The sequence below is a fragment of the Neofelis nebulosa genome, chromosome 1, assembly GCF_028018385.1.
Source record: "Neofelis nebulosa isolate mNeoNeb1 chromosome 1, mNeoNeb1.pri, whole genome shotgun sequence".
In the NCBI taxonomy this organism is placed as follows: Eukaryota; Metazoa; Chordata; class Mammalia; order Carnivora; family Felidae; genus Neofelis; species Neofelis nebulosa.
Window position 1 is genome coordinate 230138375 of NC_080782.1, and position 17151 is coordinate 230155525.

Below are 17151 nucleotides of genomic sequence, written 5' to 3' on the forward strand. Positions count from 1 at the left end.
CTATTACTTTCTAATACCCTGAATTTTTCACCAAGGAAACTTTTTTTTTTTTTTTTTTTGAGAGACAGACAGACAGACAGACAGCCAGATAGCACCAGTGGGGGAGAGGGGCAGAGGAAGAGAGAGACAGGGATAGAGAAACAGACAATCTTAAGCAGGTTCCATGCTCAGTGTGAAGCCTGAACTCAGGGCTCGATCCCACAACCCTGGGACCATGACCTGAGCTGAAATCAAGGGTAGGATACTTAACTGACTGGGCCACCTAGGAGCCCCAAGAGAGCATTTTTTTTAATCAGAGAAATTAAAAAAATATTGTGAGTTCACTGGTCTCCAACCCCAATCTATTCTTAATTACTCTTACCTAGTGGCAGAGGCTCTTCTTTGGGACAGAAGTCGCAAAGGCATAAGCACCCCTCAATTGCTATGACTCTCTAGGGAGAATAAAAATCATGTGAAAGTTTTAAAGATTTCAGTTAAATCTCATCTCATCTCATTTGAGATGTTTTATCTCAAATTCTAAATAAGAGCAAATCTTACTTTTAAAAAGTAAACCTCATTCTTAAAATGCAAATCCCTTATGCCAGGCACTATAAGGAAACAAAAGAGAGAGAGACAAAGTACAACATTCACGCACAAGCAATCACACTCTCAGGCACACACATAAAAAGGAAAAAAATGATTGAGCAAATAATTCTATGTGACCTATTGAAAGGAGTAAGTATGTTAAATAAAACTAGGCAATCATATAATCACAACTGGAAATAATTGAGAGATCCTGTCCAAGCTAGTTGTCTTTATTCAGTGAGATAAATACTTTTACAACTAATATTTTCCTATTTTCTTTATAAAAGATCCTCAAGGATGGACTGTCAACATCCTCACTTTCTAAAATATTTCAACTCTTACAGTTTTTTCATCAGAAATAATTTTCTCCTATTAAAAGCTTTACTTTTCTCATTTTTTTCATTAAAGTAAGTAATAAGTCATTTAAATTTAATACAGGTACCCTTTGTAAGTATTTCATATATGCTATCAAACTTCATTTATTTTAATAGCTTTAAATATGTAATCTTTTACTGATTTCTTCATATCTTTTTAGAAGAAGCGTAATCAAAATGGTGCTCAAACATCTAAAGAAAAACCTAGTAGTGTGTAGAAAAAATTACAATACTTCTTGCACGACTGTCTTTGTAACAGACTAAGCAAAATTCAAACATAATGTTATTCACTGTAGTTCAATTCAGTGTTATGTACTGGGCAGCATCTATATAATGAGTACTACAGCTTGATAGGCACTCCTCACTATGCTGTAACCAGGGATCATTCTCAAACAGTGAGACAATAAATCTCTGAAAGCAATTGATTATTTATTTCTAGATATCTACCTCCTTATTCTAATAGGAAGTGGTAGGAATAAATTCCTCACACTAATTTTTGGCATATTTATTTCTCACCAAAAATTAGTTAAATGGAATTTTGAATTCATCTCTGGATTTATTCTTTCAATTATTCATTCAAATATTTCCTGAACACATACCATATGCAAAGGACTGTATTAGGTGCTCACAATGCAGTAGTTAACAGGAAAACTCGGTGCCATAAAGGTTATATTCTAAGAGCGCCTGTGTGGCTTAGTAGGTTAAGTGTCCAACTCTTGGCTCTGGCTCAGATAATTACTTCACAATTAGTGGAAGCAAGCCCCGCATTGGGCTCTGCACTGACAGCACAGAGCCTGCTTGGGATTCTCTCTCTCTCTCTCTCTCTCTCTCTCTCTCTCTCTCTGCCCCTCTCTGGCTCACACACACACACACACACTCTCTCTCTCTCTCTCTCTCTCTCTCAAAATAAACATTAAAAAAAAAGCTTATATTCTAGTTGCTAGATTATTAGTGCATATAACCTTATTTGGAGAAGCCACGAAATATCTGAAAAATTAATTTGGGAGAGGAGAAAGTAACTAGAGGAAGATAAAAGGGAAATGAAGGAAAGAATTTCAGGCAGAATAATAGGGTTTACCAAAGCTCTAGGATAAGAAGAACCTCTAATAAAAGATAAAAGAACATCTTGGTGGTTGCAGTACAGACAGCAAGGGAGAAGAAGAAGAATAAATGAATGGAAGAGTGGCAGCAGATGAGATAAGTGAGCTACTGTGCTATCAGATCATGTAGGGACTTGCAGATCATATTAACAATTTACAGCTTTGGGGCACCTGGGTGGCAGTTAAGCGTCCGACTCTTGGTTTCAACTCACGTCATGATTTTAAGGTTTGTGAGTTTGAGGCCCTCATCAGGCTCTGTCCTTGTGGCTTGGGGCCTGCTTGGGATTCTCTCAATTTCCTACTCTCTCTCTGCCCTCCCCGGCTCATGCTTCTCTCTCATAAAATAAATAAATAAACTTAAAAAAAATTTTTTTCAGCTTTACCTTAAGAACAATGGGTAACCACTGAAGGGCGCTATGCTCTCTCCGATACCTCTTAACCAAGTCAAAAATTTAACACTTGCTGGTTTATTCATTTCCTCCTAGCTCTCTTTTTCCCCATCAAGAGACTCCAAATTTCAAAATTATTTGAGTCTATCCCCTTCCCCAAATGGAAGGTTAAAATTTTCTTTGTTCTCACTGCCAGTGTTCTGAGGGACCCAGCAACTACTAAGGTGAACAGTTACTCCAGACATTAAGATGGGCCTGGAACTACGTGTATTAGCAAAAGTTAAATAAGCTAATGAGCCTCTAATGCACATCTACTAAAACTCCTACACAAATAGAGCAAAGATCCCTGACACAAACAGATGTATTAAAATACACTGATAGTAGGACTTAACACTATTGACTGATCAATTCTAAAAAATTAAGTCTTACCATGAGCTTAACACCGTGATCAAGGTCCATTTGTTGCCTCAGCTGTCTGAAATGCTGACAAATTTCAGGAGCAGTGTAAAACCTAAGTTCTAGCTCTCACTCCTCCCAGAGAAAACTGACCAGGTCACACGTGAATTTAATAAATCAGTAGATTTAAGAGGGAGAAATCTTAAAGTCAGACACAATAGAAGGAAAAGGAAGAGAGGTTAAGGATGATTTTAAAGTTTCCAGCTGAACTTGGCTCTAGATTTTACATCATCTCTCTTGTCCCTATATTGAAACTTGAAAGCATAGTACATCTATCCCTCCCAGTTTGCCTGAAAATATCAATTAATCCTTCAAACTCCAAGCAGGATATAGTATTCCTTCAGAATGTGTTCCTTAAACTCTCCCTGTCAGTGTGCCCATATTGCCCAGCCCAGTGAGAAACAATCACATTTTCTCTGCCACTTTCTTTCCAAGTAGATATTTCTATTAATGTATTTCTCACACCTGTTTATATTTATTTCCTCTACAGACACGTGAAAACCCTGAAAGGAGGGATCTGTGTCTTTAATAGTTGCATTGCCAATGTTTGTCAGGCACACATAAGAGACTCTACATTTGTTGAGTGTACTAATGGCACATTAAGCTTTTTGTGTTGTTTTTTAAATTTAGGATAGAGGATGAATCTGGTAATAGTGAAGTGGTTCTTAACACGGTACAGATAAGAACTACAAACTCTGGACAAAATATTCAAAAACAGCTTTCTGAAGGTGCTGAAGAGCAACCAAAACCGGACACGTAAAAGAATAGAAATGGGAGTTGACAGGTATAAGAAAGTAACAGTATTTCGTAAAATTCTTTGTTTCTTATGATTTTCTATTTAGGGACAAGCCCCGATCTACATCATGAACCAGAAGTTATGGACAATCACAGCAGTTTGAGCATGAGAGAAGCAATTCCTGAAACAAAAGCACAAGAGAGAAGAAGCCCCAAATAACCTTGGACAAATGTCTGGCTCAGCCATGAACTACTCACATTCATAAGATTTCAACTGATGCCAACTATTGAGTTCTGCAGTTTGAGTTTATCCAAGTAAACGGACACCTTAAAATTTGTCAACAAAATTCAGAAGAGCGTAACAAAATGTAGAATCTCTACACAGCATTATTCACAGCATTCACGATAACGATCCAAAATTACTTCACATACAAATAACAAAGAAAATATAGTCCATTCATGAAATAAAACATGATCAATAGAAACCAAAATCCAGAGGACCCAGATGCCTGAATAAACACATAAAGATTTTAAATCAAGTAGTATAACTGTGTTCATGGAACTTTAAAACACATTTCATAATGAATAAAAAGACTGGGAATCATAGCAAAGAATTACAAACTACAGAGTCAAATACAAAATGTACAATAGAAAGCTATGACATTTAAATTAAAATGTTCACAGAATAGGCTAAGTAGCAGATCAGATAAAAAAAAAAAAAGAGCCAATGGAATTAAAGGTCAATCAACTTAAGTGTTTAATCTGAAGAAAAACGAGAGGAAAAAGATTGGGAAAAAACAAATAGAACCTCAGGAGCCTAGCCAGCCGCGGGGAAGGGAGACAGATCTGTAAACCCTGGAGCCAGGGAGCCAGGTTCTGCCGATCCAACGCCCCTGCTGTGCAGAGACCCTGGGTGGAGCCACCGTCACCATGTCTGACCAGGAGGCAAAACCTTCAACTGAGGACTTGGGGGATGAGAAGGAAGGAGAATACATTAAACTCAACGTCATTGGACAGGATGGCAGTGCGATTCACTTCAAAGTGAAAATGACAACACATCTCAAGAAACTCCAAGAATCATACTGTCCAAGACAGGGAGTTCCAACGAATTCACTCAGGTTTCTCTTTGCAGGTCCGAGAATTGCTGATAATCATGCTCCAAAAGACGTGGGAATGGAGGAGGAAGATGTGATTGGAGTTTATCAGGAACAAACAGGGGGTCATCCAACGATTTAGATATTCTTTTTATTTTTTTCTTTACCCTCAACCCTTTTTTATTTTTAAAAATAGTTCTTTTGTAATGTGGTGTTCAAAACGGAAATGAAAACTGGCACCCCATCTCTTTAAAACATCTGGTAATTTGAAGTCTAGTGCCCATTATTCACGATCACGTGTTTTCATTGTGCTGATTTTTGGTGATCAAACCTCAGCCCCCTTCATATCGCACTCTCCTGTTTAAAAAAATTACATGTATGCACAGAGAGGCCACCACCTTTTCCAGGACTGTGCATTTTCAGGCTTGTGATAAATAAGGTTGACCAATGCGAGTGTTCGTAATGATTTTCCAACCGGCCCTGAAGTTCTAGTATGTGATTGCTTTACTCCTGGACTATGACTTTCAGTGGGAGATGGAAGTTTTTCAGAGAAGTGAACTGTGGAAAAATGACTTTTCCTTAACTTGAAGTTTCTTTTAAAATTTGAGGGTCTGGACCAAAAGAAGAGAAATAGCAGGCTGGAGTCGAGATGACAGAGATCGCGAGAGTAATGACTAACTCCAAAGACGGCTTCACTGAAGAGAAAGCATTTTAAGATAAAAGTCTTGTCAGAAGATCCCAGAAAGTTCTAATTTTCATTAGCAGTTAATAAAGTTATTCATGCAGAAGTGTGTTCAACAGAACACTGTTCTTTTTTATTTTATTTGCACTTTTTGGCCTGGGATATGGGTTTTAAATGGACATTGTCTGGACCAGCTTCATTAAAATAAACAAAATATTTGTAAAAACAGTTAAAAAAAAAAAGAACCTCAGGGGCATATAGTACAAAATTAAAGATCTAATATAAATGTAATCCCAGTAAAAAAGAGGAATAGAAAATAAAAATATTTACAGAAATCAACAGCAATAAAAACTTTTAAAGTGCCTCCAAAAACAACACACTTAATTCCTCTCATCAAAATCCTATCAAATTTGGTGAGATGAGCTAAAGCAGTGCTGAGAGAGAATTCTACAGTGCTAGAAAAGAAAGAGCTCTCATTGGCCTAAGATTTCATTTATGAATTTAAAGAAAAACAAAACAAGTAGAAGAGTGGAAATACAACACAGAAATCAATGAAATAAAAAATTAGCAGAGCCAAATTTGTTTCTTTGAAATGATTGATAAAATTGATAAATCATTAGCTCAAGAGAGTAAGAGAGAGAAAAAGAAAATAATGCAAATTGTCAGTACCTGGGATGGATTATCACTACAAATCCTACATTACAAACATAAAGACGTTAAAAGCATATTACAGAAATGTTTATGAACAACAGTATGCCAACAAATTCAATTACTTACATAGAATGGATAAATCCCTTGTAAAATACAACTTTCCAAACCGACACAAGATAAATGAAAATCCAAATAGCCCATATTTATCAAAAAGGTAAGTTCATTATCAAAAAACCTTCCAATAAAAAAAAGAACAGGCCTAGATATTTTCTATTGGTGAATTCTACAAAACTCATTAATAAAACAGGAAGAAGGAACACTTCCCAACCATTTTATGATAACCCCAGTAGCAAAACCTGACAAGGACATTACAAGAAAATAAAATTACAGACCACAGTCTCTCATGAACACAACCACAGAAATCCTTAATATTGTAAGCAAGCCAAGCCCAGCAATATAGAAAATGGAAAATGCAGCAGAGGTACCTCAGGATGAAAGCTGTTTTAGCATTCAAAAATCAATGTAGCATTGCCACTGATAATGTAACATGGTAATCACTCTGGAAAACAATTTAGTAGTTTCTTAAAAAGTTAAACACACATTTACCATATGACCCAGCAATTTTAATACTATGTATCTATGGAAATGTATATCCACACAGACGTTTATACAAATATTCAAAACAGCATTATTAATAAAAGCTAAAAATTGGCAACAATTCAAATGTCCATAAACTAGTAAATGGACAGTCAGAATGCAGTATACCCCACAATGGAATCAGTGTTTGGCAATAAAAAGGAACATAAGTGAACCTCACATGCTAAATAAGGGAAGTCAAACATAAAGATGACATGTAGTGTGACTGAACAGGCAAATATAAAAAGAGTAAGTTAGTGATTGCAAGAGGCTTGAGGTGTGAATGAGGAGTGACATAAGTGTGCCTGAGCTTTCTTTGGGGGGGGTGATGAAAATGTTAAAAAAGTACATTATGGTTATAGTTGAATGACTATGGAGAATACCAAGTCATTGACTTGTATGCAAAACAAAAACAAAAACAAAAACATTAATTTTATAGTAAGTAAACTGTATCTTATGAAAGCTGCTTTAAAAAACATAATTATGCAGGGCACCCGGGAGGTTCAGTCGGTTAAGCATCTGCAAACATCTCAGTCATGATCTCACCATTCCTGCAATCGAGCCTCACATCGGGCTCTGTGCTGACGGCTCAGAGCCTGGAGCCTGCTTCGGATTCTGTGTCTCCCTCTCTCTCTCTGCCCCTCCCCTGCTCGCTCGGTCTCTCTCTCTCAAAAATAAATAAACATAGAAATTTTTTTTTAAATAAAATTCTATTTATAATAACATGTAACATCAATAAAGCACTTAGAAATAAATGTAACAAAAAATTTGTAATGCCTCTAAATTACAAACTACAAAACAAAACACTGCTGGGAGAAATTTTTAAAAGGCCTAAATAAATAAGAGATACACCATGTTCATGAAATGGAAAACTCAGGATTTTTAAGAAGTCAACCTCTCCCCCCCCAACACCCTGCTTCTGCCAAGTTAAACTATACATTCTTGCAAATCTATTTATAATCTCCCAGGCCTCTTTGTAGACTGACCATGAATTCTAAAAGGTTTATGTAAATGTAACAACAACAGCAAAGCATGACAACTAGAATATTCAAAGCTATCTTAGGAAAAGAAACATGGAGGATGCACAAACCACCCATTTTAAAAATTTATCATAAAGCTCCGGTAATCAAGATACCATAGCAGTGGCATAAAGACTGACAAACAGGTCACTAGAACAGGATAGACTCACTGACGCTCCAATCAGTTTTCTACACAGGTGCTACAGTAATCCAATAGAGAAAGGAAAGTCTTTTCCACAAATAACAATGAAACAGATGGATATCAATATGGGGAAGAAAAATAAAACCTGGATCCATAACTCATACACAGACAAGAATTAATTTTATATAGATCACAGACTAAACAACTATAAAACTCCTAGAAGAAAACACAGAAGAATATCTGCATCATCTGTAGTGAAGATTCTTACAGGGCATATTCTTAAGGACACAGAAAGCAAAAACCATAAAGGAAAAAACTGATGAATTAGACTTAATCAAAATTAAAAAGCCTTTGTTCATGAAAAGATAGCTATAGATAAATAAAAAATTTAAAGACAAAAAATTTTCCAAAAACATATATGACAATGGAATGGTATGTAAGATATATAAAGAACTTCGAAATATTTTTTTTAATTTAAAAATGGCAGAACATTTGAACAGGTGCTTTGCAAAATATTAACAAACCACCAATTAAGGATATGAAAATATATTAATCATCACTAGCCATCACAGAAGTGCAAACTAAAACTACAATGAACTAAACTATTATACATCCATAAGAATCACTAAGAGCACTAACCATGTAAAATGCTGGTAAGAATGGGCTCTCTCACACAGTGTTGGAAGTACAAAATGTTTCATCCATTTGGAAATAGGTCTAACAGATTCTTGTTAAACCAAATATACACCATCTCTCTGACCCAGCAATTACATTCTTAAGTATTTACCCAAAGGAAATAAAATACAAATCCCCAAATGACTTTTGTATAAGAATGTTAAAAGAAGCTTTATTCTTTTATAATGGCCCCAAACTGGAAACAGCCCAGAGTTCCATCAACACAAGAATAGATAAACTATGGTAAATTCACATGATAGTCTGCTACTCAGCAATAAAAAGTAACAAACTGCTGATAAACACAACAATATGAACAAATGGCAAAAGCACTATGTTAAATGAAAAGAAGCTTTACTGAGAAGAGTTTATTCATTTTGTCAGATCCCATTTATACAAATTCTATGACAATAGTCTATGGTGGGAAAAAACTTGAGTGATGTCTCTGGGGATACGGGGTAGAGATTAACTGGTAGAGGGTATGAGGGAACTTTCTGAAGTGACTATAGGATTTTTTATCTTGATGGGGGTTTGGGTTACTCAGGTACAAGCATGTGTGAATACTGAATGTTATATTTAAGATTGATGTTTTCATCATATGTAGTTTGGAGGGGAGTGTTTAGGGAGACCATAACCAAATACTGAATTTGAAATAAAAGATATGTATAGCTACAACCTGATTTGAAATATATGCCAAAAAAAAAAAAAGACCAAAAACAAGATGGATTGATGGATGGATAAGTGATAAAGTGAGTTCTGTAAAATGTAAATGGTAAAATCCAAGTGGTAAGATGACAAGCACAGGAAATATGAAAAAATCCTAAAGCTCATGAACCTTAGTCTGGAAAGTAAATGACTCCCAGTTATCAAGATGGAGAGAAAGAGAGACAGCACTAGCAGGGGAGGGGCAGAGAAGAGGGGGAGAGAGAGAATCTTAAACAGGCGCCACACTCAGTGCAGAGCCAGATGTGAGGTTCGATTTCACGGCAGTGAGATCATAACCTGAGCTGAAATCAAGAGTTGGACACTCATCCAAATGAGCCACCCAGGCGTCCCAAGATGGATTAATTTCTTTAAAGTACTGATTAATATTAGCACCTATTTCATAATTGTATACAATCTACATCCATTTACAGTTACACCTAAATACACAAGCGTAGGTATGTAAACAAGTAGAGAAGTCTCCTAGAAGTGAAATACAACTACAAAGCCTCAAAGTCTTAACATTTTTTTTCTGGAGAAAAAAAGCAGCATGGGGTAGTTTGCAAAAGGCCACAATGAAAGAAATGGATCAGCTTTATGACCCCTATAACTCTTCATTCAGTACACTCCATACCAAAGATTCATCTTATATTTTCACTTAATCTTGCATGTCTCTCCTTTATAAAAGTTTCCCTGAGGTTCCACTCCCTAAAGATGTTAACCACCCCTCCTCAGAAAGTCCATCATTCTTTGTATTTCTCTTATAAAAACTATGAAATTTATGTCCACCAGGAAAAATAAAACTGTTAAAAGGCTTGGGCATCAGGCCAACTCTACCTGCACGACCCAAGATAAATTGCTTAATCTTGTTTCTTTGTATGTAAACTGTGGATAACAGAACTTGATCTCACAGGGTTATTATCAGATTATGGTGCTTAGCCTTCTTCATAAAGTACCAGATAAAAATTACTATTATTATTATTATTATATTACTATCTCCATATGAGCCTCAGTACCAACAACATTTAACAGGCATTCATTTTTTTAAAAAAATATTCAATTAAAAGAACTGAATAAACTATTCACGTGTTACTCACTGACAGACTATTGCTGTGGCCCATACCTATAAACACACTTAAGTAACTGCCCTTCCAGTTTTAAGATGATACTAGTAACTCATCTGTGGCTACTGACTTAAATGAGCTTTACTTTGGTTCTTTTTGTTTTATTTTATCCCTAAAATACAAGAGTATTTTTCCATTACCCTCATTTTCATCAGAATTTCTGCATGTACTCATAAGGGCAATTCTCTTCACTCCAATTCTCTTCACTCCCTAACCTAAGAGCTCACGACCAGATCATCCAAGCAACTGAATAATAGCAAACCCAAGCCCTCCCCTTGCCATCACTTTAAAATGTTCAGTTCTGGCCCACTCCCCAAATTCCTTGTTTAGAGGCCTTCCAAATGTTCATCTTTACGCACATTTGAAACTTCAGTCATACTAAGTAATTAAATTAACAAGATAAATTGATTAATTGCTACCAGCATGATTATTCTTTCATTGAAATCTCCAGGCAAGAATAGGATACAATTTATACTCTGGCAAAAAGGAGAAATGAAAGGCAAAAACCAAGTTTTTAAATGTCCATGCCTTGATCTCTATTTCACAGTACTAAGTGCCACATTTCTATTCTCTCACTGCACAGCTCTCATAATGTGGAACCTACACAGTCTTCCTTAGTCATGGATATAAAACTCAAACACAAGCCTCTAATTCCTTTAATAAAAATAAAAAAACAAACAAAAAAAAAAAACAAGAAGTGAGACTCAAAACAAAATAGAAAGATGAAAAACAGCATTCCAACAACAACACATTAGACAAAATATCACTAATTAAGGAATATGATAAAAATCATGGTCATTCAGAAAAATAACACCTACTAGTTGTTATCTGGTAGATAATACTCAAGCCTTCTTAATTATAGGACTAAAAATGAATTAGTATCTGAGAAGAACTGAAGTCTTTCTCAATGGATATTAAAACACACATTAGTAATCAGGTACCCATGTGGAAAAACTTCCTTGATCACTCACCAAGCATCCTAAAATAAAAATCTCTCTATGGTAGTACCACTGTACTACAGACATTTTCACTAAAATTACATCACTAATATTGTAACATGTTATTTTTAAAATTCTATAAAATAGTATAACATCAGCAAAAAAATTTGAAGAAACAGAAGATACAATTCAAGTGTCATCTTCTTGGAGAAGCCATTCCCATTTAGAGCAAAGGGTCTACAAACTACTGCCTAGAGATCAATTCTAGCTTGCTGCTTCATTGTAAATAAGATTTTATTGAAATACCACCATGCCCATTCATGGACATAGTGTTTAAAGTTGACCACAGTATAACTGATATATATTTGGTCTTTGCCCCAGTTCCTTGCACATAGCTTCAAAACCCTTGACATTTCATAGGTGTCCTTTGTTATCCATAATTAGTGCCTTTTGATTATACCTAATGTTATGCTAACAAGGTGACTCATGGTCAGTCCCTAGATAGTTTAAAAGAGAGGAGCCTGCCAATGAAAGACCAAGCATGTGAGCACAGGGCTGGAGACTGAGTTCAATTATGTGGTCAACAATTAAATCAATCACACCTACACAATGAGTCCACAAAAACTATTGAACAATGAGATTCAGGAAGCTTCCAGGTTGCTGAACATATCGATGTGCTGAAAGGGTGCCCAGAAAGGGCATCGAAGCTCTGTGTACCCACTCTCCACCTCTAACATACTGACCTATATGTCTCTTCCATTTGGATCTTCCTGAGTTGCAGCTTTCATAATAAAACTAATCCTAAGTATGGTGCTCTCCTGAGCTCTGTGAGTCATTCTAACAAATTACTGAACTTGGGGGGCGGGGCTATAGTCAGCCAGGCAGAAATGTAGGAAGCCCCACTTTGTAGCTGGCATCTGAAATGGAGACAGTCTTGTGGGACCAAGCCCTTACCTTATAGGTTTGCACTAACTCTAGTGTCAGAATTCAATATAATTATAGGACACCTAATTGAGGTCAGAGATTAGTGTTGCTACCTTCCCACTACAGCTGCAAAGTAGAGCAGCTGCAATAAACAAAGTATGGCCCATAAAGCCTAAAATGCCTGGATCTTTACAGAAAAGATTTGCCTACTACTGTTCCAGGGAATTAGTCTCTCAAAGTCTCCTGTTTCAACACTTTTGGTACATATCACTAACACATTAACAATTATATTTATATATTTACTTGTCTATCTCTTCCAGGATATTACTACTTATGAATAAAAAATAGTTTCATTATCATCATATTTTTAGGACCAACTTCTTGGTATACAGTTGACAAAAGCTTAATAAAAATACCTATTTAAAAAAAAACAAAAAAAAAACTTCTTACAGCATGTTTCTGTCCCAGTGTATCTCTTTTGTTTTTTATTTGAGAGAGAGAGAGAGAGAGAGAGAGAGAGAGCATGAATAGGGGAGAGGGGCAGAGAGGGACAGAGAGAGAGAATCCCAAGCAGGCTCCATGCCCAGCACAGAGCCCAACATGGGGCTTGATCCCATGACCGTGGAGTCATGACCTGAGCCAAAATCAAGAGTTAGACATTGAACCAGCCAGGCGCCCCCAGTGTATCTTATTTTCTATTTTAATATCAGGCCGATGTTCTGATTCTAAAAGAAAAAAAGAAAACATTATTGAGGGATCATGGATTATTAGCATATTAAGGCCTGAGAGTACCACAAAATACTCTAATTCAATCTTTATTTTCAGTCACGCAAAATAAAGTCTACAACGCTTAAATGACTTGACCAACTAATTAGTAACAAAGACAAGATCAGAATCCAAGTCCAAAATCAATAATCTTTTCACTAACAACACCAAATCTTTCTAATGAGTGAATAAAAGCATCACAACATAAGTAAAACTAAACTTTGTTCAAAATGTACCCCCTAAAAGTACTCTCCATTCATGCTACTCAGAGTACCAGTCAATGAATGAGAAGGCTGAATCAGAACATGAATCAACACACTTCTTTCACAAAGAAAGTTTTGTTATGGAAAAAAAATATTTGAAATAAACAGTGTGCTTACTAACAAATTTGATTTACATTCTGGCACAAGCTTCTTATCTCCTCTCAGACCAAGAAACATTTTACAAATAGGCAAACCTCTTCTGGGGGCCACATTTTCAATAGCAATGTACTAAACAAACATTCAGTATTGAAGCAGAAACTGTTAAAAGTATAATGATCTTCAAATATACAATTTATATACACAGCTTCCACTTGAAAGGAATACGAGGGAAGGAAAATAACATCTATTTCATTCCATATATAAGGATTTTCTTATACATCCATATATATATGCAGTGTAGATACAGACATAAAGAGGAAGACAAACAGAAGCTCAGAGAGATGTAATACTTGGCTCAAGGTCACAAAGCAAAGAAGAGGCAGAGCCAGGATTTGAATTCAGATTAGTCATTCCACAAAGGCCAAGCTCTTTACAGAAAACCAGGATACAAAAACAGATTTGACTCAAATAGCATTTGCACATTAATTCATAAATCTAAATATAGTCCAGCACATCAATTCATAGCTGTAAAAGGCCTAAAAGGAGCAGGTACAGGATGGATCTAGAAGAAGCACCCACTATTTATACAGACTTCACCACTGAACAGGCTGTCCTCTCTGACCAATCCTGTTGTTTCAAGGAGAGAAACACAAGAAATACTGAAAGAGTAAGACAATACTAGTCTATCTAATCAGATCACCTTACACGGAATGTACATACGTATTGCTTTGCTCTTGTCACTCTTGCCAAAACTTCTCCTCCACACTGCCCAAAGTCCTGAGCTTCCAATTTACCCAGCTTCACTTGTCTCATGTGTAAAAGGGGACAGAAAATGCCTATATCATGGAGTTACTACCTTAATTGAAAATACTTTATTTTCTCTATTGTAAGAAATATTTTTCATATATTAACATTTCTGAAATCAACATGTAACTCATAATTGATGTGTACATTTAATGTAGTAGTGTTTCCTTTCTTACCCCTAAGTGCTATTATTAAATCAGTAACGGTCAACTGCATAGCAGAACACCTAACAAAAACTTGTAACTACTATCATTATTTTATTATGTTTGGTGGAAATAAGCAACAGATTCTGGTTTTGAAAGCAGCTCATTCCAGAACTTTTCTTTATGTACTCATAAAGGCATACATGTTTAAAGCATTATTTTTATTTTTCCTGCTCTCCCTCCACCTTGACGTCTAGAGACCTTGATTTTGCCAACTGCAGTTTGCCAACCACATCACATTTTAAGTGACTCCTGAGTTTGTTGACAGATTAATGTATTTAAAAGATAACTAATGTAATGCAAAAACTGGAAATACTTAACTTCCTGAAAATTGTCTCTGACTCTGAATTAGAGAAGAATCCAGTAGAGACAGAAGCTTAAGCTAAGTCCTAAAGGATAGGCAGTAATTTGATGGGAGAGAAAAACATTGCTACAAAGAAGGTACTACTTTAAACATACTATGTTGATCCAAATTTCCAGATGTAGATAGAATACTCTCACTCTACCCGGTCTACTCAGCAAACTCCTGCTCACCCTTCAAATCTCAAGAGAATCCTCTACCTTAAAGTCTTTCCTGACTTCTGCAAACAGTTTTGTCACTTTCTCTTCTGTGATGTTGTATTCTAATACACACTTTTTCTTGAGATCACAGGAGAAATAAAAGGCAGAACAAACACTTGAATTCAGATTAGTCAAGCGACAAGGCCTGATCACATTATTCAGTATTTTTTAAATTTACACATCAGTCTCTCTTTTTAGAATCTGAAGTCTTTAAAGAAAAGATTCATCTTTCCAATCCCTTTCTACCCCAGGTTTGACCATACTATTCCTAGGAATAAGCAATTTAGCTCCCAGTCACCACTGAGAAATAAAAATATGTTTAATCTCCTTCTCCTCTCCACTGGGTATTTATAAATCTTTCAAGGTTTAGAACATCCAAGAATGTTGCTGAAGTACATATACTCTTAAATTTTAATGGAAGAAGACAACACATACCGCCAACTCTCAAAAACTAGACAATTATCCAAATGCATCGTGCTAGCTTTGAGGCAAGACATCCCAAGAACACTGCTGTGACGCGTCCTCTACTCTGGACACTGCTGTGAATCACCCAGAAGCTTCTTACAACAGTTCTTTCTCCCATCCAATATTTCTAGCACCCGCTGGTCCCAATGTTGTTCCAGTATTAATTTGATCCAAGGGGTATCAAGTGTTTGCCTACTAATCACCTAGTCACCTAGATAATGCTCTTCCCCTGGCTCTTTCTGCACATGGAAGTGAGAAAATAAATTTCTGCTGTTCAAGCTATCTGTTCTGTGACAGCAGCCTTAGCAAATTAGCACACCAGCCAAGCCCAGGTAACTCAAGTTGAATATAATAAAAGGAATAATTGCTAGATTAGAAATTCAGAGACCTGAAATCCAGTCCTAAAGCATGGCAATTTAAAAACTGTGTAACCCAGATTAAACCAGTAACTTTCCTGTGCCTAGGTTTCCATATCTGAAAACCAGATAATCTTTGAAACTTTATCATGTACTAGCATTCCAGAATTCTAGTATTCAAAATCAGGGTCCTATTTAAAATATGGTGCTCCCGGGGCGCCTGGGTGGCTCAGTCGGTTAAGCGTCCGACGTCAGCTCAGGTCATGATCTCACAGTCAGTGAGTTCGAGCCCCGCATCGGGCTCTGTGCTGACAGCTCAGAGCCTGGAGCCTGCTTCAGATTCTGTGTCTTCCTCTCTCTCTGCCCCTGCCCTGTTCATGCTCTGTCTCTGTATCAAAAAAAATAAATTTTAAATATGGTACTCCTGACAATACTAAAATTAGCACTCTAAATACAATAGGGGACTCTGATTCTGATAAATCAAATAAATAACAAACTGTTATGTCCTGCTTTCCAGGTAAAGTTATGGCTACTTCTCAACTGCTGTTTTAGTAAACAGGATAAACACGAATTTCCAGAAAGTATATTTTCACATATATTTTCTAACAGTAATTCATAACAAGTAGTCATTTCTCTCATTAAGAAACAGTCTAGCAAATAATTCAAGCAAATATCTAGTAAAACACATTAGAAATAATTTTCATCCAACCAATTCTTACATTTTATTGTAACTGCTTCTTCAACTCTGAAGCAATGTTTACAATTTGCCTTCCAAAGTATTTGCTGACAATAAGATGCATTTTAATTTGTTGCCATATTGATTTCTATGAATTATTTAGGCAATTTTTACCAGAGCAGGGAGAACAAGTTTTTCCCCAATGAGATGTGGTTTTTAAATTATTGCTATTAAGTCAATGCATCAGTTAGGATGAGGTTTACTGATACGTAACAAGAAAACCGAAAACATGAGTGGTTCAAACAATATAAAGATTATATATGTGTGTGTCGGCATGTATAAATATATATTTGTATATGTATATATACACACACAGATGCATACGTATGAAGAAAGAAAACATGCTAGAATATTAGTTTATTTCTATCCCTCCAATGGTTCATTTATTTTTAAGATATTCCCTTCTAAACCAGTGCTGCCCAGTGAAAATATTATGTAAGCCATATATATAATTTAAAATTTTATTAACCACAATAGAAGAAAATGTAAAGAGAAACAGGAGAAATTCAGTTATATTTCATTTAACCCAGTATATGTAAAACACCATTTTAACATGTAATAAATATTTTCAAATTATTATGATTTTTATACCAAGTTTTCAAAGTCACGTGTGCGTTTTATGCTTTCAGTACATTTCATGTGCTCACCAGCCACACGTGGCTCATGTCTACCCTGTGGCTCATGTCTACCCTATGAC

General features: G+C 35.9%; 2 protein-coding genes across 9 annotated transcripts in view; one reads left to right on the top strand and one right to left on the bottom strand.

The window, feature by feature from the left end:
• NBEA (neurobeachin) overlaps positions 1 to 17151 on the bottom strand; it is a 681254-nt gene that overhangs the window by 644111 nt on the left and 19992 nt on the right. The gene's annotated exons all lie outside the window — the stretch shown is intronic.
• LOC131487199 (small ubiquitin-related modifier 1-like) lies at positions 4490 to 5620 on the top strand. The gene has a single exon (XM_058687644.1). It carries the CDS (start codon positions 4549 to 4551, stop codon positions 4852 to 4854), a length of 306 nt encoding a protein of 101 aa, XP_058543627.1. The 5' UTR covers positions 4490 to 4548; the 3' UTR covers positions 4855 to 5620.